The 22,205-nt window shown below is 35.1% G+C and overlaps 1 protein-coding gene across 6 annotated transcripts in view; it reads left to right on the top strand.

Annotated features, from left to right (window-relative positions):
- STAG2 (stromal antigen 2) overlaps positions 1 to 22,205 on the top strand; it is a 130,141-nt gene that overhangs the window by 42,124 nt on the left and 65,812 nt on the right. For all 6 annotated transcript variants that reach the window (XM_032391329.1, XM_032391331.1, XM_032391332.1 and 3 more), the window contains 3 exons: positions 8,494 to 8,637; positions 11,824 to 11,902; positions 16,680 to 16,844. In XM_032391329.1, the coding sequence (XP_032247220.1) occupies positions 8,594 to 8,637; positions 11,824 to 11,902; positions 16,680 to 16,844 (288 nt within the window). In that variant the 5' untranslated portion in view covers positions 8,494 to 8,593. The remainder of the gene's footprint in view (positions 1 to 8,493; positions 8,638 to 11,823; positions 11,903 to 16,679; positions 16,845 to 22,205) is intronic.

Raw genomic sequence — 22,205 nt, 5'->3', positions numbered from 1 at the left:
AGAGAGAGAGAGAGAGAGGCAGAGGGAGAAGCAGGCTCCCAAGGAGCAGGGAGCCCGATGCGGGACTCGATCCCAGGACGCTGGGATCATGACCTGAGCCGAAGGCAGACACTTAACCATCTGAGCCACCCAGGCGCCCTCCATACTGATTTATAAACTTCATTGGGAAAGCATATTGGATTTCCAAACTTCAATATGAATATAATTCAAGCCTATGAATTGTATACTGTGCATGTTAGTAGAAAGTTCAGCAGTTTGTATCAAGTGGATGCTAATGCTAGGTATTTTAATAGGGTGTTATCTAACAGAAATGGAAGACACAAAAAATATTAAATATGTAGCATGTATGTTGTGTTTTGTGGTCATACTAAAATGACAAATTTTGTGCTTACTAGTAGTAACTGCAATTTTAAATTTTAATAATTTTTTTTAAAAGATTTTATTTGAGAGAGCGAGCGAGAAAGCACAAGCAGGGCCAGGGGCAGAGGGAGAAGCAGACTCCCCACTGAGCGGGGAACAGGACATGGGGCTCACATGGGGCTCGATCCCAGGAGGCTGGGATCATGACCTGAGCCTAAGGCAGACGCTTAACCGCTGAGCCATCCAGGCGCCCCACAGTTCTAAATTTTATATTAAAATTTCCCATTATCCTCCATAAAGTGGTTTAGCTTGTTTACACTTCGCTTTTATTGTTTATTGTTATTAACTTAGTTGTTTTATTGTTGTTATTGTTATTATCTTAATTACAATTGTATCTCCATCTTCCTGTGAATTAGTAATAAACACTCAGTATTTCATTTAGATAACTTTTTGTACACCTTGAATAAATAAATGTGAAATTTTGATGTAATCTGAGAATATGTGAAATAAAAATTTGGATTTCCCTTGAAACCGAGGCTGAAAATCCAGTAGATGTTTTCATCTACTTTGCTATGAAATCTGTCTTGATATCTGCTATTGCTTAAAGTCTGCCAGTGAGCCAGTGGTGCCCAATGTGAAGTGGGCTTGATGGTAATAATGCACTGTGCTTATATTAATGTTGTATACCATTTACAAGTGTTCACACATGAATTTGGCTCATGGTTGTATATTTGATTTTCAAATCTAGATATTCATTTATACCAGCTAATTGGGTCTCACCTCTGAAATGTTGATAGCCGCTACACCCAGTTGTAATTATCACTGTTTATTCATGATGTCTTAACATACAGAAAGTTATGTCAGTGGGGGCATATATATTTTTTAAATTAACTGCAAAAAGCTGAATATGGTATTCTGGTATAAGTGAGATGAAGAGTGATCATTGACAGTATTTTTAAAAATTATTCATGATTTAGCTATTGACCTTGGCAGACTGAGATAAGATTTTAAGGTGATAGTATATGATAAAACAAATATTTTATCTCTTTTGATATTTAGCTTGATATTTATTTAGTATTTATATGTTTTGATATTTATAAAAATCAACTGCAGCTTGTTAGGGCACACTGGGGAAGCAGCAGACTTGGAATTGGATAGTTGATACATGTCCAGTATATCAGGTATGATATGATGTCCAGTGTCTAGCAGCAGCCAGTGCCAGTATGGTAGACAGATGAGAGGAGGTTGTGGCATTCAGATTAGGGCAACTGGAGAGACAGAGAGAGACTGTTTTTAGAGTTTAGGGGCAGGAATCCAGTTCCTGGGATGGGGTTGGTAGATAATTTATAGCAAGAACAAAGTAGAGTATTGATCCTGGGATGACTCAGGCACAGGGTACAACTGAGTATAGGGTGAGAGAGTAGTGGGTCTGCAGGAATAAGGCAGAACCTTTTTCTTATCTCCCTCTTCTCCCCACCCCAAACCACAACTGGTAGTACTCATTTGTTGCCAAGTTCAGGAGTGGCATGCTAAATTTTCTACAGAAATCAGAACTGATGGTCGAGATCTGGGGCAAGCTGAGTATGTAGGTTGGGCCAGGTGATTCTAATTGTGTTTAAGACTGGAGTCCTATTTGGAAAGTATTGGGGGAATGTGGGTAGACAAGGAAACAAGGAAGATTGCTGAGCACCTACTATCACATACTTAAAAATAGGAGGGGAACAGGTGGATGTTTCCAGTTCTGTCTGGCTTTCCTTTCTGGCAATGTGTAGTGATGCCTATCTGTGCCCCAGCTTGCTCCTTCCCTTCTTCCTGAAAGTAGAAATTGTTTCAGAAGTGTTGTGGCGTTAGTTGTGTTCAATTTGTCTATTTAGTTACTTGAGAAAGTCTTTTTACTTTTGGCCTCCTGCCTTCCTTCTGTATATTATTTTTTAAGTTTGTAAGGGCAGATATTTGACCTGTCAGTTAGTTAGAAAATGTAGACAAGGTAATTAATTCTCTTGAGTATGCAGATTTCTTCCAGTACCATTTCCAGGTTACCTTTTCTTGTGCTAGAGCAGGTGCTACCATTAGAAATTCTTTTTTTTTTTTTGCAAGTCTCTCTTTTATTTTTATTTAAGATTTTTATTTTTAAGTAATCCCTATACCCAACATGGGACTCAAACTACCATTAGAAATTCTTAAGGACTCCATCCAGGCTTATGGAAATGAAAATATATTTGCAAATGATACACGTATGTAGCTATGATCTGAGTATGCTATCAAGAAACGTTTTGGTTAGGGGCGCCTGGGTGACTCAGTCAGTTGCACGTCCGACTCTTGATCTTGTTTGGCTCAGGTCTTGATCTCAGGGTCGTGAGTTCAAGCCTCCAGGGGCTTAAAAAATGTTTTGGTTAAAATTTTTTTTACCTGGTCAGGGTATACATGATCATTGCTTGATCTGTCATTGTTTTCACCTTGTCATCTCCTCAGAAGACTTATAGCAGAAATTGGGGAGATAAACATAGGGAGGAAAAATACCTTTTTGAGCAAGGAGAAATCTTTTTTTAAGTTCTTAGTAATCATTAAAGGGGCAGTAGATTTTCTTCTTTTGAATGTATTTTTTTTTTTTTTTTAAGATTTTATTTATTTATTTGACAGAGAGAGAGAGATAGCGAGAGCAGGAACACAAGCAGGGGGAGTGGGAGAAGGAGAAGCAGGCCTCCCGCGGAGCAGGGAGCCCAATGCGGGGCTCCATCCCAGGACCCTGGGATCATGACCTGAGCCGAAGGCAGACGCTCAACAACTGAGCCACCCAGGCGCCCCTTGAATGTATGTTTTTACATATAACAATTTTTTGGTGTTTTTGGTGAGCTTTTCATTTCTTAACTATGTACTCAAAGTTGCCACCTATCATTTGATGTAAGGAATGATAATAACTTGCTGTTTTGATTAAATGTACTACTGTAGGAACTATGTTTACCTTTTAACATTTCATGATCTGAACCTAAATGACAGACTTCTTCCTGTTGTCTTCTAAGTAGATAGGCCAGTAAAAGGAGCATGCCTATGGGTCTTGTCAGGAGTTCATAGTTTTTGTTCCCTGCTAATCTTGAGTAGATGAACATGATAAAGATCGTTTTTCGGGGGCTCCTGGGTGGCTCGGTTGGTAGAGCATGTGACTCTTGATCTCGGGGTCATGAGTTTGAGCCCCATGTTGGGTGTAGAGATTACTTTTTAAAAAAAGATAATTTTATGATAGCACTCAGTTTTTTGTAGATACTTTATGAGATTATTGACCTGAAATATGAATAAATCAGGTTTTACCAGCAGAGAGATTTTATAATTCCTCAGGTAGTTGAGGTTTTAAAAGAGGACATTAAAAAATACATTTCCACCCTCATAATTTACTTTTTCCATACGAACAATACAATTGTAAATTAAAAATGTAAAAATCACCTACATTGTCACCACCCTGATATGCTAACTGTTCTCCTTTGCTGCTGCTTTTCTGTTGTAATACTGCATCCTAATATAGGGCTTTGATGCATCAAACTTGACCCATGTTGCTACAGTCATCATAAATAGTTTCATTGTAGGAGTTTTCTATTGATTGCATTTTTGTACCATAAATTAACATATGGCTGGACATTTAGGTAGTTCCTACTTTCAAGTGTTTGTATTATAGTGATGGTGGCATTTCAGGTTATATATATTTCTTGGATGTGATTCTCATAGATAGAAGGATGTAATCCTTTGGGAGGAGTGTAAAGGAGTGTTAAGATAATAGATTAGCATGCTTGTATGTGCTAAATTTGCTGGCTGTTAGCAGCTGAATATTTCTGCATTTTTAGGGAAATAATACACCTAGCTACTTTAAGTGCTTCCCTCACTCCTTAATAATATGTGGGTTCTGAGGGACCTTGTTAGTGATGGCTTTCTGGTTTGCAGCTTTTTATTTTTTATCTTGAGACCACTTGGGATTGAGTTAAAAGAACTTTGAAACAGTTAATTCTTTTATTACCAAAAAATCAAAATTACTTTAAGATTTTTAAACAGTATCATAGAAAAACAGGTTTTTTGTGTATTTTTACTTTTTCGGGGGATAATTTTAATGAATTAGCAAGTCATTTGAAGTTAAAGATGCAAGCATAACTATATAATTTTTTTACATGTTTGTGTTTAAATGTTATAGTAATTGGTGTCCAACATGTTTTCGGAAGTGAGAGAAGAACGCTTTTTTGTTACTGAATTAAACATGTAAGGTAAACTGAGTAACAGGCCATAAACATATTTATTATAGATAATTTGAAAAAGTTATGGTGAACAAGTTTTAGCTTTTAGATCTCTGTTTATATCAAAAGCAGTGCTGCTGAGAGCGTTTACTTGAATTTAATGTATAGAATTAAAAATATATAATCACCCATTTTTAATTCAATAATTATATATGAATGTATTTAACAAACCTTTAATGGCAGTATACTGTACACTTGAGCCTAAGGAAGTGGTTTTAAAGTATATTCAGCCTATCTACAAATATGTTTGCTTAGTTTTCAGTGAGGAGAAATAGAAGCTAATTGTTTTTGGATATATTTTTTCTCAAAAGGAACATAGTGATTGAGAGTTAAAGCAAATTTCATTTCTATGATTTATCTTTCAAAGCTTTTGGAATGTTAACTCTTCTATAGTAGTTGCAGAGAATTGGTACATGTGATTAAAAAAAAAGTCTCGGTTTTTCCTTGACACTAGGTGAGAGCTCCACCTTGTGATCTTTGAGCATATTTTTTTAAAAATTAGTAACCTATAGTAGGCCAGAAATGGTGTGGTGAGTTTGATCATTAAACTCATACTTTTATTTGAACATTACATATTATTACAGTTTTGGGTTTTCCAACTTAGGACAAATGGTGTTAAGTATATTTAAAGACCTTGTTTATAAGTTTTTTAATGTAAATCTTTGCGGTAACCAAATTGTATTTATATATAGCTGTAGACATTTAAAAGGAAAAAAATTCATAGCCTTTCCTGCATATAAAGTTTACATTCTTAAAAAAACCCCAATGCTAATTTACCCATTGCTTCTCCTCCTTTAAAGTACAAAGCAACTTATCTTCTGAGCTGTGAAGAAATGTTTTGGTGGCAAATTGGTTGTTTAGACAATGATTAAAATAGTAAAAACTCAGATACAAGCAGTTTAGTATTTATATTTAATAATATTAGGTAGCAATAGAGGTAAGTGCCTTCTTGTAGAAACACATTTTCATGTTTATTGGTACAAGTAGTTCCATAAGGGCAAGGATCTCTCCTGTTCACCACTGTATTCCCCAGTGCCCAGCACTGTGTTTGGTACATGGTAGATATTTCTAATTGGTTGAATGGATTTTTAATACTTAGAAACTCCTTAAAACAAATATTTAACTGGGATAGGGAGTTGGCCAGTGTAATAATTTTTTCTACATCTATTAGACCTTGTCGTGATACTTCTTTTTAAAATACAGACACCTCGTCTGGGAGACTCACATCTTAATAAATTCCATTTTTCTTTTGTGTTTGCTTTGGTTTCTAATTACCAAATAAATGTTAATATGCCCTATATACTGAACAAAATAATTTGACCTGGCAGAACATGTACACTAGAAATGTGCTATTTAGAGGAAGGTGAAAAGTGTATCACATAATACTTATTTTATTTGGTGTTCTCTGCTTTTCAGAGCTGATGCATTCTTTATGTCCCTTAGGAGAATATAGTTATGAACTACTTTTAAAAAATTGTATATTTAAGGATTGCAGCAAGTTTGGTTTTATAAAATGCTTGAGGGGTGGGTAGAGGGCATTGCAGGTAGGCAGACAAAACAAGCACTTTATTTCCAACTTGCCATCTAGATTGCCTGACATGTTGGTTAGAACTTATTAGCTCTATACTTCTCCAGCTCCCTTATAAAAAACAAAATTGTTTTTTAAGAAATAGTTTTTTTTCTTTTAGTAAGTTGGGACTTTTAGGAGTCTGGGGTGTATCCTACATGTGATGGCAAGCTTCAGAACTCTTGTGTGCTACTTAGATAATTCCTTCAGTTATAATACGAATATTAACAGATTAACAATTAGTGGTTTTAGAGGAGAACAATCCTGGGACCATGATTTGGTGCAATGAGAAGACCATTCTAACAGTCATATCTAAATAAAGATTTTATAATATCAGTACTCTTCAGGAAAAAAACCTCAAAGTGGTGGTATAGACCACTCTTGATTATTCAGGGCTTGATTTGTGGATTATTCATTCTTGTTTGTCCTATTACCTCATTATTTTGTTGTTCATGGTAGCTTAATTAGAGTGAGCTAGGAAATTCAGTGTTTTGAATTTCTATTAATTGAATATTACTAGCCATTTATGATGTTTTTTAGAGATTTAATATTAATGGAAAAAATGGGGCACCTGGCTTGCTCAGTTGGTAGAGCATGCGACTCTTGATCTGGGGGTTGAGTTTGAGCGCCAGGTTGGGTGTAGAGATTACTTTTAAAAATCTTAAAAATTAATGGAAAAATTGAATTATCAGTTTCTTGTATAATGTCTTCTTTATTGAGAGGTTAGAAGTTAGTATGTGATATTTTAACATTTATTATTAATTGGATATATTTAGTCTTACCTGCTTTTTCTTTAGATAGCCATCAAGTACTAGAGTCACATGGAAATAAAAGGAAAACATAAGAAAATTATAAAAGAAAGTTATGCACAAGGTTAAGAGCTTCAGACTCCACCTATTTTCTCTTTTTTGTTATAGACTTGTCATTTGCTTTTAGATCTTTCTCTCAGGAACTGCATCTTGGACCTTCAAAAGCAGAAATAATATCCTTCCTATGGCCAAACTAAACTTCTTTTGGTCATGAATGGTATTCATCTGTTGTCCATATGACATTATTGGTATTTAAATTGATTGTAAGTTCCTTAAAGGAATAGATCAGAGCTAACCTTTTTTTCCCCTTCCCTGTTCAAACCGTGTGGTATTATCATGGTTATTTATTAATGAGTAAGATTTTGGGCTGTATGTTTCTTCTAGTGTAGAAGAACCTGCTTTTTTTTTTTTAAGTAGGTTTTATGCCCAACGTGGCGCTTGAACTCATGACCAGCCAGGTGCCCCTAGCTAGCTCCTTTTAACTGTACTGTACATCATCAGCAAAAAGCTGTAGAATTTTCAGGCATCTTGTATTATGGTTTAAACTTGTCATGAGGATTTTAGGACCAGTAAAAGAGTCACATCCTGTTCCTAGTTAGGGCATATGTCTTTTTAAGCCAGGCTAGAGAATCATAATGAATTTTTACTTTATTTTTATTAATTAAAATCAGAAGATTTAATGTTTGACTCATCGTTGAAATCCTTAAGATGAGCTGGATGCTGCAACAGCTGCCCTCTTGAGTTTAGGTGTTGTTTCTTCATGGAATCCATGCCTGAATCTGCGGTTTACAATTAGGTGCCTCATTGGACCAGTCCCAGTGGTATTTCGTCTTTTAGCCTCGGCACTTCACTTGTACTTTCTCTTCGGCTTGGCAGGATAGCCACATTTGCCACAGGTCGACTTCTGAAGGTGGTAGGCCTTAGAGCTGCAGTGGTGGCACAGTGTGTGTCTTAACGGCAGTACTTTCCAGTGATTATTTCCCTTCAGCATCTTGTTTCTGTGGCTAAGACCAAAGAGCGAGAATCATAACAAATTTTAAAAATAATTATAATACAAGGGCTTTTCTTTGTATCTGTTGTTACTGTTGTGGGACTGCAGCAGTTTATAACAAATCCATTATCTAAAAAAGGCAGTCAGGGTGCCTGGGTGGCTCATGCGGTTAAGCGTCCTACTGCGTCTGACTCTTGATTTCTGCTCAGGTCATGATCTGAGGGTCCTGGGATCGAGCCCCTTATTGGGCTCCCCGCTTAACGGGGAGTCTGTTTCCTCACCTTCCCTCTGCCCCTCCCCCTACTTGCGTACTCTCTCTCAAATAAATAAATAAATCTTAAAAAAGAAAAACAGTTAAATGCAAGGGGAAAAAAAAATCCTTATTTACTAAAGGACAGTAGCAGGCCCTGGGAAATTTAGTTTTTGAGTGTAGATATCCTTCCCAATATTTTTCATTTGTTGGTAATAAATACGGCATCCCTTCCCTTAAAGGAATTGTTTGTCTTAGAAGAAAGAAGCAAACCATTGTTTTACCCACGTAAATCTATGAATATATTTCTGACATTGAGGTGTTCCAGAAGATGATAAAGAAATGATAGCAGCTCCAGAAATACCAACTGATTTTAATCTACTACAGTAAGTATATTATGAAAATTTTTAAATCCTTTTCCACAAAATGGGAAATATATTAACTTCAGTTAAAATTATTTCTGCAGAAGATCTAATATATAAGATATAAGTATGTATATTTTGAAACAGTGTATATCAGTGCTCATTGATTTCTGTAACAGTGATTCCATGGTGTTTTTGTACTATGTTTTAAATTTATTTTTTAATTTAGATACAGTATAATTTATTATTTTGCTGTGCAGTTCTTTGAATCCATATTTAGTTTTACAATACTAACTGTTTTGAGGGAGTGCCGTGAAATTTTTAAAAAGTTAAGTGTCCTCATTGGTAAGGAATATATACCACATAGTAGTATTTAGGGTGTAATACCAGATTTCTTTTATAAAATCCACTGATAATAGGCTTAAACAAATCTGGGAGGGTTGGACATGCTATCCATATATTTTTTTTTTTTTTAAACAAATTACATGCTTATTGGTCTATAAAGTGACTTCGACATAGGTATTTTCTTTACTCTTGTCTTAAAAGCTACCTCTACTTCTTTTTCAACTTTTATTCTAATTACTCTTTAGTATTTGATGTAGGAAGGAATTTGAGCTACTGTATGTAATAGTGGTTTTCATACTAAGCTGCAGTTTCATGAGGTGCCTCAGTGAAAAAGGAACCTTTAAACTGCCTCTGGGTCCTTTTAACTATACACATATGCACCATTACTGTATTTGCTGTTGGAATTTTTATAACACTTGATCTGAAAATAATTTGGTTGCTAAAAATTTTGAAAACTTCAGATAGATACCTTTGTACATAATGGTAGCCAGTGTCTACTTTTGATGCTTTATAGATTTTCATTTTTAAAATAATTTTATTATTTTCGGTGGAGACTAAGGTGGTCTACTGGTATATTGCCAGTATTTCGAAGTATGCTTTTTAATGTGATTTTAATCCCAGTGTATATGGACTCTATTTGAAGATTCTTGAGGGAAATTTCCTGTTTTTGTTAGAGGGAGGATACAGGATAGTCTGAGGAAAAAATAATTTTCCTCAGAGTATTATAAAATTATGAAATTTCTTAAATACATTAATTAAGATTGGAGACAATTAAGAATGTTTGTATTATAAACTAGACTACTGACAATTAGAATATCTCAAGTAATTAAGGCCTGAAATAGGATAATGGATAAGAGGGAATTGATGTGGTGGAGGTAGAATAGACAGTATTTGGTTGGGTATGTGAGATGGACGGCAGGGTAAAGAGAAAGGAGTGGAAGAGTCAGTCATATGATAGGTGACTCATGAAATTTCAAGCCACTAAAAGGTTAACCTAGTATGCTCCATAAACATACTAGCATAGGTTATTTTACCTGGGATAGGTGGTGGTGTTCTTTTGATCTAAAAAGCAGAGGAAAACATTGGAGAAAGACAGACTTTCAAGAATATTTCTTCTCTGGTTGGGGTTATTTTAGACTCCTATCCTGATTACTCACTTTAGCTTTCTTCATAAGGTTTTCCAGTTAGTAATCAAACCTCTAGTGGCTCATTCTTTTAGTTGGGATAGCCTGGAGATGCGGATTAAGAGTGTAATTGAGCCTGTGATTACTCTGTGGCCATTGGAATATTGCGAAGACTAGTGATTGTTTGCAGGCTTAATAGCAGTTACGGATCTAAGAGAGCTGGTGTCCCACAAATGTCTTGGGAAGAAAGAAGTATTACTTATATACAGCAAGATACTTAAAAACATTTTCTTTCTTTTTTTTTTTTGCAAGGCTGTATAGAATATTGATGACCACAATCTTCTTAAGATGTAACAGGCATAAGTTTCAGGGTTAATATTACAGTAGTCATTCAGGTTTTGGTGCATTAACTCTTGGGAAATGGTACTTCTTATAGGCCCTTTCCTCACAACATTATAGGACATAGTTAGGATTGCCACTATCTTCAATACATTGTTTGAATTACATTGTAGGTGCTATAAATAGTAATTTTTTTCCTTGCTAGCACCTTAACTATTACGATAGGTATATAAAGTATTTCTACCTCATAGCCTCTGGACAGCTGGTTATTTTAGCAATAAAAATGGAAATAGAAGAAATCTAGTTAGAGAAGACTAGCTTTAGAAAGAATAGCTTTGCATTTTTATTCCATTTGTTTTAAGCAAAACTGGCACTAGGATTACATATTTGAAGTGGTAAAACTTTTATCTTTTGTGGGTGTGGCTCAATTCTAAAATCCATTATGACCCAGATTTCAAGTATGCCTTGCCTTCAGCATTTAAATGAGGGTATGTTACCACTATTTAGGTAGATTGACCATGTTTGCATATATAGGAAGCATTACACATGTGTATTTAAATTAGTCTTCTTCCTTATGTGTGAGAAAATCCAGATTATATAAAACACCCCACCTACTGCAAAATAAGGGACAACTTCTTAGAATTATAGATTTACATATTGGAAGAGATTGAAGAGACTTTAGAGATTTCATTCTTTCTTGCATATACATTGTTTATAGATGAAAAGATTGAGAGGTTGTCACTTGTCTAAGATCACAGTTTCTTAGTACTAGAAACAGTTCTCCTGACTGTAGTGTACCACCTCTTTACTTCATAAAGGATTTTGATCAATTAGCATTTCCCTCTTGTATTTCAAATGGTTTAGTTTGTAAAAATGTTTTATACATATCCTTTCAGAAGTACATGTTTTGTGTAGTTAGAATTACAAATATTTTTTTTGAGTGAGAGAGGAGTGGTCAGAGGATTCTTAATATTACTGAAATTCCCTAGTAAAGGTCATCCAGTTCCTAGTGTTAAAATGCAGTCTTCTCTGAATTCCATGGTCTTGAATCAGAAAATGAAACCAGCCATTACAATAGAACACCACAGTTCCTAGGGTTAAAATTTTGAGAGCCACTGGTATTATAAGTTTTTATGTCTCGGTTAAAAATTAAGAAAATAAAAAATGTTTAGATTTTTTTTGTTTGTTTTAGATCATTGTTTTGTAGTTTGTTATGTAATTTTATGTTTGGTAATATGCTATGGTATGATGTTTTGGGGAAGCATCTTAATTATATCTAATGCTAATAAGGAGTTTTGTAAAGAGTTAACCAAGCCTTTCTTTTAGAAAATATGGCAAAAATTAGAAACTCCACCTATATTTCTAAGGAAAGTTTTAAATAATTGCTTATCTTTTGTCACAGGGAGTCAGAAACACATTTTTCTTCTGACACAGATTTTGAAGACATTGAAGGAAAAAACCAAAAACAAGGCAAAGGAAAAGTATGTACAGAATATATGACTTTATTTTGGTTCTTAAGGTCATTTGTATACATATATGCATATGTACATATAAAATATAGCTGTTTTAGTTATGTCTCAGATGTTGTCTTTTAAAAGTGCTCCCCCCCACCCCGATTGGTATGGTAAGCCTTCTGAATGCACATGGTTTCTTTGGCTTCTAGGTCAAATATCTTTTGATTAGCTGTTTTCCACTATTGTAAAGTTGAAATTAATAATACAGCACTCTTTTTTTAAAAAATTTTATTAAGTTAATTTTAATTCCAGTATAGTTAACATACAGTGTAATATTAGTTTTAGGTGTACAATATATTGATTCAACAATTCTATACATACTCAGTGTTTGTTATAAGTATACTCTTTAATCCCCATCACCTATTTCACCCATCGCCCCCACCCACCTCCCTCTGGTAACCATCAGTTTGTTCTCTATAGTTAAGAGTCTGTTTCTTGGTTTGTCTCGCTCTCTCTTTTTCTTTGTTTTTTAAATTCCACATATGAGTGAAATCATATGGTATTTGTCTTTCTCTGACTTACTCTCTAGCTCCATCTATGTTTTTGCACATGGCAAGTCATTCTTTTTTTTTATGGCTAAATAATTTTCCATTGTATATATAGACACCACATCTTCTTTATCCATTCATCTGTTGATGGACATTTGCACTGCTTCCATAATTTGGCTATTGTAAATAATGCTGCAGTAAACATAGGGGTGCATATATCCTTTCAAATTAGCGGTTTTGTATTCTTTGGGTAAATACCCAGTAGTGTGATTACTGGATCATAGGGTAGTTTATTTTTAATGTTTTGAGGAACCTCTGTACTGTTTTCCACAGTGGCTGCACCAGTTTACATTCCCACTAACAGTGCATGAGGGTTCCTTTTCTCCACATCCTCACCAACACTTGTTTCTAATAGTTTATTTTGTAAAGCACAGTATGCTAAGCACAATGTGATATTCTTTTGGCTTTATTTACGCATGAGTAGTCAAACATAAAGCAAAGCAAACAAAAATAAAATTTCTTATTCTAAAGCATCCTAAAAATGTAACCTATGACCAGTTTAAGTCAAATAGGTTACAGTTGACAAGAGTTTTACTCTTTATAAGTAGTGTCAAGAATAAAAACTAACAAAGCGAGGGGCGCCTGGCCAGCTCAGTTGGAAGAGCACTCGACTCCTGATCTCCAGGTCATGAGTTCAAGCCCCACTAGGGATTACTTAAATAAATAAAACTTAAAAAAAAAAAAACCTAACAAAGTGAGGTCCTGAGTCAATAGAATGCATATTTAGAATATGAATGCATGGCCTGAGGACTCTGGATTACTTGGTGAATTGTTAAATTATTTTGATGTTTTGGAAAGTACATTTGACTCTGTGCATGTGTGTAAATACAGTGTGCAAAAGATGACTTGTTTTTGTTCACCATTTTCCTTCCCAAATGAATTTTGGATTTATATTTTCTTACAACACATTTACTTTTATTTTTTTATCTATTCATTTATTTATGTAAAAATTTTTTTTAAAAGATTTTATTTATTTAGAGAGAGAGCACGAGCAGGGCTAAGGGCAGAGAGAGGGAGAGAAAGAATCTCAAGCAGACTCCACGCTGAGCATGGAGCCCCATGTGGGGCTTGATCTCATGGCTCTGAGGTCATGACCTAAGCTGAAATCAAGAGTCAGGTGCTTAACCGACTGAGCCACCCAGGCACCCTGACACATTTACTTTTAAAAAGTCTATAATAGTGACGCCTGGGTGGCTCAGTCAGTTAAGCATCTGCCTTTGGCTCAGGTCATGATCCCAGGGTCCTGGGATCGAGCTCCTTGCTCAGCGGGGAGCCTGCTTCTCCCTCTCCCATTCCCCCTTTTTGTGCTCTCTCTCTCTGACAAATAAAGTCTTAAAAAAAAGAAAAAACAGTCTATAATACAGAAATGTACAGTGAACAAAGTAGATTTCCCTGTAAACCTATCACACAGCAGAGGTAAGATAGTCTTTAAACATTTTGATGAGCATTCTTTTGTACATATACCTGTCTATAAACATGCACATAGAATCTTACTTAAATGGATTCATACTATGCAAACTGTTTAATTTGCTTTTAAAACTTAATAGTATGTTGTAAGCAGCTTTCCTATCAGTGAATTTTTCCTATCATTTCTAATGGTGTCAGAGCATCCCATTTTATGTATGGAATATAATTTATTTAATCCTTGGCATATATTTTTAGAGTTCACATAATCCATGTTTCATAATTTCATATCCTTTTTTAGTCTCTTAAAACGTAGAAATTTTGAGACAGAAAAAGTGAATGAATAAAATGTTAACTCATGACTGTCCAGAGACAGCCAAATTCTAGTGGGTAGTATATGGTTATTCATTTGAAAACCAATTTTTCTTGTTCTGCAACCATCTTGCAAAACTGAAAATATACTTTTGACTTTGATTTAATCTACAGGTTGGGACAAGACTCACAGTGGCATCTGAATAGAGGACTCCCCAAAGTTTTTGTGCCACACTTTAACTTTGTATAGTCACTGCTATGAATGAGGTATTAGGGCTCAGATTAATGATTTATTATAATAATAATGGTAACTACGCTTTGACACTATACTATGTATGTTCCAAGCACTGTGCTAAAAATATGTTCTCTAATTTAATATTTGAACCACTCTGTGAATTAGAAAACTTACTGATTTTATAGATAGGAAACTGGTCCAGAGAAGTTCAGTGGTTAAAGGATTTGAGCCCACACCTGTTAAAAGGTGGTGAGAGCAGAAGCAGGGTTAGGGGCAGAGGAAGGGGAAGAAGCAGATTCCCCGCTGAGCAGGGAGGCTGATGTGGGGCTCCGTCCCAGGACTCTGGGATCATGACCTGAGCTGAAGGCAGAGGCTTAACCAACTGAGCCACCCAGGCGCCCTCCACCCCATAGTCTTTAGAGATGTTTTTAATCTACAAGATTGTGCCCAGGTTAGCATGTTTACTTCTTGTACTTCCTGTATTATTCCTTCCATGTTGTTTTTTTTCTAGCATAGCATATGCATTGAGCCATTTTAATTGTGCTAATTAGTTTTCCATACCAACAGGGAATATTGAAGCATATGATAGATAAATTGCAAATATATAATTCCATTTAATTAACATTAACATTTTATACTATCCTAGTGTACTCTCTGCAGTTGATCTTTTCTTTCATCCTTATCTCTGAAATTCCTTTTACTGGGGACAATAACCTTTTATTCTACAATTAAGAATTAATGACAAGTTCACAAAGACTGAATCTCATTAACAAAATAATGTAAATTAACAAGTAATATATTTCAGTTGTTAGGAAGGAGTTTGAAGTAGTTGTTAAGAGCAGGGTCGTTTTGGACTCTTGAGGAAGGAGGAAGGACCGTCTGTCGAACAAAGTATAGAAACATACAGGCTGTCAGTAGAAATACGTTTGTAGACCTGGCGGTAGACCAGGGGTCTGCAAACTATGGCCTGTTTTTATACTGCCCATGAGCTAAGAATGGTTTTTATATTTTTAAAGCGTTGTAAAAATAAGCAAAGAATATATGACAGAAATGGAATGTGGTGGCCCGCAAAGCCTGAAATATTTACTGTCTGGTATTTTACAGAAAGTTTGCCGATCCTTGCTCTAGATCATAGAAATGTGTAGGTTGAAAAGAGACCTAGAAATCATCTATTCTAATCTGTAAAGATTTAATACAACTCTGACATTTTAGAAATGAGGACTCTGGAGTTAGGGAATGACTTGCTTTTCTATAACAAGTTAAAAGGCTGTGGGAAGTATTTTATAACTGAAGCATGTAGGCAACCTTTTCACTGATTTATGAAGTCCCCACTCCCCAGTATTGACAACTTCCTTATAAAGGGGCTTCATTTCCATAGTGTTCATTAACTGAATTTTCATAATAAATGTTATCACTAGTTGTGCAGAGGAACATGATTTTTTACATTTGAATTCTCCTTCATTTATTCAGAATAAGAATGAGGTTGATACACCTATTCATACTTTTTTAGAATTCCTTTGTCAGTGCACTGCAATAATTTATAAGACTAACAGTAGATAAAATTTAAAAATTTGAACTAGGGGCGCCTGGGTGGCTCAGTCGGTTGAGCGTCTGCCTTCGGCTCAGGTCATGATCCCAGGGTCCTGGGATCGAGCCCCGCATCGGGCTCCCTGCTCGGCGGGAAGCCTGCTTCTCCCTCTCCCACTCCCCCTGCTTGTGTTCCCTCTCTCGCTGTGTCTCTCTCTGTCAAATAAATAAAAAATCTTAAAAAAAAAAAATTAAATAAATAAAAATTTGAACTAAGTATGAGTTACTTATTTGATAAAGTGTTTTGTTATTCTTGCTGCCCACTGCAGTCTGCACCTTAAAGCAGCAACCCTATGAAGTAGGCACAGTTTTATACTCACTTTACAAATTAGAAACTCTGAAGCACAGTATGGTTAAGTAACTTGCCCAACATCACTCAGCTAATAAAAATCTGGACCCATGCAGTCTGTCAGTCTGCAGAGGCTGTGCTCCTTACTACAGTGTCACGTGAGGTGTCTGATACTATAAGTGAAAAAATTGATGCCACAAAGAAGCTGTCTCAACCATATCATTTTATCATGACATGTGTATGGTATGCCTCTTTAGGTCAGGTTTAGGCATGTTATAATTATGTACCCTTTTAACTGCTTCTGCTGTAGCTTTATTTTGAATTTTCAAGGATAATGATATAACTTAATTAACTTGCATTTTTATGCAGACTTGTAAAAAAGGCAAAAAGGGCCCAGGAGAAAAGGGCAAAGGTGGAAATGGTGGAGGAAAACCTCCTTCTGGTCCAAACCGAATGAATGGTCATCACCAACAGAATGGAGTGGAAAACATGATGTTGTTTGAAGTTGTTAAAATGGGCAAGAGTGCTATGCAGGTAATGTTTATTGTGTTCTTCCCAGTTTATTTGTACATTTTAAACTTCAGTGAGTTATATAAAATCCCTGAGTTTTTTAATTGCATTTTAAAAAAATCTAACACTGCTTATTAGAAAAAAAGCAACAAAGTCATCAGAAAACTAGGGATCTGTCTATTCAGACATAAGACCTTTAAGCTGTGTCTTGAGTCATTTTCTACTGCCTTATTTTCTTTTAATGGCATATAATAAAAAGTTATTTGCTCAAAAAATATGCTGATGTAAACTATGAGGTTTCAATTTCCCCTCAATTTATATGGCTGCCATTAAAATATGAAGTCCTTTGCCCATATAGAATTCTTGGTTGAGTGACCTAATATAATCACTATCCACTTTAGTGAATTGAATTATGTTGATCACTGTTGTCTATTACAAAGTTTATTACTTGTGCTGTTTCTTAGCAGAAGAGTGAAAAGTGAGAGTCATATCCATGTCACATCATCCTAATTTTATTTCTTCTGCAAAATTTTATGACAATAGAAGCATTTAGGCTTTACAGTGGAGGCTAAGCCCATACGGTTTAAAAAAAAATTGAATAAACACTATACTCAAAAGAATATGCATGCTTAATAAAGTTGTTTTTTAATTTATAAAAGCTATGGGGAATAGTTTTCAGAGAATTAATTTTAATCAAAAAGGGTACACATGGGTGGTTTATGGAGAACTAGCCTTATTTAAGTTTTCTGTTATTTAAGAGTAACAAATGCAAATCTTATTTGTAAATATGGACTTATCTGAATATGTATGGCTTTGTAAATTTAAGTATCAGTTGGGACTGATAAAACCACATTTTTACATGTAAAATAAAAATTGGTTGTTTTGAGCTATTACCAATTGTACAGAGGAACATGACTTAAAATTTGAATTTGCCTTCATTTATTCATACATGGTTTGCTTTTTACATAGTTGTGATGAGGGTGTGGATTTTATTTCTTTAATGTTTTAAATTATTATTTCATATATACATTTGATATATTTTTAAAAATAATGTCTTATTATATTATGGTGCTATGGTTTCTTTAGTCATTCCCTAATTTAACAAGTTATCCCCTTCTTTCTGGTTCTCTGGTTCCCATTTTGGGTTAACTTTATCAAAGGAATAAATTCTTTCAGTTATGTTATATATACCATTTCATTACTTTCCTTTTTATTTTTATGTTATACTTTTTCTCTATAATATTTATTCTAAGCTGTTAAATGCATTAATCTTTTGATATCTTTCATTTTTGTTAACATCAGAAATTTCAACTTATATCCACAGCTAATTAGGCTGTTCTATTTTTGTCTAGTCTATAGGGTTTTTGTTTAACTTTTTGGCTCATCAAAAATTTTTAATAGAAAATGTGAGGGTTTAGCTTTATATTAAATTTTTTTGTTAATGGTATCTCAGTGTTTAAAGAATGAACATTTTCCTTATTTTTATGTTGATTATGGTTTGTCATATATTAAGATTGTACCTCTATGTTATTTGTTTTTCTATTTCTAAATGTGCTTTCACCCTTAAAAGTGGAATGTCCACAGTATCTCTCCATTGATTTCCCTGAATGGACTCTTTACCTCCAGTTTGTTTTGTATACTCCCACTTGTGTTATCTTGGTAATAAGAAATTTGATCAAGGAAGTCTCCTGTTTACAAGCTTCCAACAGTTCTTCCTTATCTAAAAGTTCCAGCCCAGATTTTTTTTATGGTGTGCTTCCTATTCCCCGCCACAGTATGTACTCTGCCTCAGCCCCACCCTCCACCCCCTCACCTTTCTTTTTGTTTTTCCCTTTGCCTGGAATAGTCTTCTTTCCTTCTTTCCATATCACATAAGATTGACTTAAATCACATGTCACTCTTTTGAGAAGCATTCTTGGGCTCTGTCTCTTTCTCCCCTTGAATATATTTCTTACTCTTCTCTTTCCATTATAGCACTTAATATATTGTATTATTGGTATGCATATGTCTGAATTTGCTTCTAGATCATTAATTTCTTGATCAGGGACTGTGTATTATTCATTTTTTTGTATCCCAGGATATACCTATTTCAGTAATTATAGGTGAGAATAAGTATAAGACTGGCTGTTGGTTTTAAAATAGTTATTATATATTAAGAAAGGAGGGATCTGGGACGCCTGGGTGGCTCAGTTGGTTAAGTGTCTGCCTTTGGCTCAGGTCATGATTCCAGGGTCCTGGGATCGAGTCCTGCATGAGGCTCCCTGCTCAGCGGGGAGTCTGCTTCTTCCACTCCCTGCCACTCCCCCTGCTTGTGCGCTCTCCCCCTCTGACAAATAAATAAATAAAATCTTTAAAAAAATCAGTCTTTAAAAGAAAAATAAAGAAAGGAGGGATCATATGTGTATATGCCCCTAGTTCTATTAGATAATACATGTTCAATTTTATTGGATAAATTCTTAGCTTACTATTTGATGATTAAAATTTTAAAATATTTTAAGGTGTTAGCTTGCATTATTTTTATTCCAGCAGCCTTCTATTCCTGGTACAAATTCTATTTGATCTTTCTGAATAAGTTTTTAATGTGATGTGGTGATCTTTTTTGGTAAGATTTCATTAAATATTTTTGTATCTTTATTGATGAAATAGCCCTTCTTCCAGTTATCTGTTGCTGTATAACAAATCACTCCGAGGTTAGTGATGTAAAGGAACAATCATTTTACTAGGCTTAATGATTCTCTTGGTCTAGAATTCAGACAGAACTAAATAGGGATGAAATTGTCTGTGCTCCCATTCGTCATGGTTGGGGCCTTACCTGAGACAGCTTTAATGCTCAGAGGTTACATAAACAGTGAAGGACTATACTTCCATGGAGGCTTCTTTATTCATGTTTGGTGCCTAGTCTGGAGTGACTTGAAGGCTGGGCACAGCTGGAACTGTTACCTGGAGTACCTACAAATGGTTCTTTCATGTGGCTTGGGTTTCTTATAGTATGGCTTCTGGGTTTGGAGAGTGTCCTGAGCAGGAGTGTCTAGTTCTCTAGTGCTGCAAGAACCCAGTGCAGAAGTTGAATGGTGTTTAATGAGTTAATCTTGGAAGCATCATTTTACTGCCTTCAGTCCTAGATAAAGGAATAGACCCCACTTCTTATTGAAGAGCAGTGTCAAACATTTTGGGCCATGTTTTAAAACTGATATGTATTACCTATATCATATTTGGGAATAATCTTAAACATATTTCTTTTATAAATTGATTTAAGTTTACATACATAAGCTGTTGTAAAATATAGAAAAGGACTGAAATCTAGAAATTAGGTAAAATTTTAGAAGATCTCCAGTCAATCTCTTTGAGCCAGGTAATTCTTAGATAATATTTCCTTTTTATTTTCTTTAATTTGTAATGACACTACCTTTTCTGTACACCAAATTGCATATATGTTATTCATTTTGTATTTATTTGTATATATATGTTAAACATTTTTCCTTCCTGACATTTACTTAAAAAAGATTTATTTATTTATTTATTAGAGAAAGAGCGCATGTGCGTGCAACAATGGGAGAGGCAGAGGAAAAGAATCTTAAGCAGACTCCCCGCTGAGTGTGGAGCCCAACTCAGGGCTCCATCTCAGGACGGGAGATCATGACCTGAACTGAAATCAAGAGCGGGATGCTCAACCAACTTGAGCTACCCAGGCGCCCCTGTCATCCTAAGTTTTAAAACTTGGTTTATTTAAAAATAGTTTTCATCTGCTGTTTGGTTTCTTCTTCTATCCCCCAAAGAATAACGTGCTGCTTTTTATTTTATTTTTTTAGCTTTGTCCTATTTAAAAAAAATACTATGTTGAAACATACTTCATATACCACAGAATTCACCCTTTTAAACTGTAAATTCAGTGGTGTTTAGTATATTCATAGAGTTGTGTAGCCATCACCACAGTCTAATTTTAAAATATTTTTCAATACCCCAGAAGGAAATTTTGTGCCTGTTAGCAGTCACTTTCTCTTCACCTGTCCCAGGTCTAGGCTACCACTAATGTACTTTTTATAAATTTGCCTATTCTGGACATTTCATATATATGATTTGTTCAAAAGTGGTCCTTTTTGAGTGGTTTCTCTGACTTAGCATGATGTTTTCAAGGCTCATCCATATTGTGGTATGCATTGTAATCTCATTCTTTTTTATTGCCAAATAATACTCCCATTTTGTTTATTCATTATCTTTTGATGCACATTTGGTTTGTTTCTACTTTTTGGCTATTGTGAATAATGCTGTTACAAGTATTCTCATACAAGTTTTTTTTGAGCATTTCTCCTGGGTATTATATACCTAGGAGTTGAGTTGTAGGATCATATGGTAACTGTTTAACCTTTTTTTAAAAAAGATTTTATTTATTTACTTGAGAGAGAAGGAGAGAGCACAAGCAGGGGGAGCAGCAGAGGGAGAGGGAGAAGCAGGCTCCCCACTGAGCAGGGTGCCCAGTGTGGGGCTCAATCCCAGGATCACAGGATCATGACCTGAGCTGAAGGTAGATGCTTAAGCGACTGAGCCAGCCAGTCCTCTCAAGTGCTATCTTTTGATTTCCATTTCCTTGGTGGCCAGTTACATTGAGTATCTTTTGATGAGATAATGGCCATTTTTATGTCTTCTATATAGAGCTATATTCAGAATCTTTGTCTATATTTTTAATTAGATTATTCGGCTTTTAAAAGTTATTGAATTGCAAGAGTTCTTTATATAGGCATACCTCAGGGGTATTTGTGGGTTGGGTTCTAGACCACTGCAGTAAAGCAAATACCACAATAAAGCAAGTCAGATCAAGTTTTTTGGTATCCCAGTGCCTATAAAAGTTATGTTTACACTATACTGTAGTCTGTTAAGTGTGCAACAGCATTATGTCTAAACTATATATACCTTAATTAAAAAATGCTTTATTGCTAAAAGAATGCTAACCATTATCTGAGCTTACAGTGAGTTGTAATCTTTTTGCTGGTAGAGGATCTTGCCTCAATGTGGATGGCTGATGACCGATCGAGGTGGTGTTTCCTGAAGGTTTGGGTGGCAATGGCAATTTCTTAGAATAAGAGAACAGTGAAGTTTGCCACATTGATAGACTTCTTTTCACAAATAGTTTCTTTGTAGTATGTGATACTGTTTGATAGCATTTTACCCACAGTAGAACTTCTTTCAAAATTGAAGTCAATCTTCTCTAACCCTGCTGCTATTTTATCATCTAAGTTGATGTAATATTCTAAATCCTTTGTTGTCATTTCAACAGTCTTCACAGCATCTTCACCTGGAGTAGATTCCACCTCAGGAAATCACTTTCTTTGATCACCCATAAGAAGTAGTTCTTCATCTGTTAAGAGTTTATCATGAGATTTCAGCAAT

The sequence above is a fragment of the Phoca vitulina genome, unplaced genomic scaffold (assembly GCF_004348235.1).
Source record: "Phoca vitulina isolate PV1807 unplaced genomic scaffold, GSC_HSeal_1.0 scaffold62, whole genome shotgun sequence".
Lineage (NCBI taxonomy): Eukaryota > Metazoa > Chordata > Mammalia > Carnivora > Phocidae > Phoca > Phoca vitulina.
This window is presented reverse-complemented; position numbering and strand designations above follow the sequence as displayed.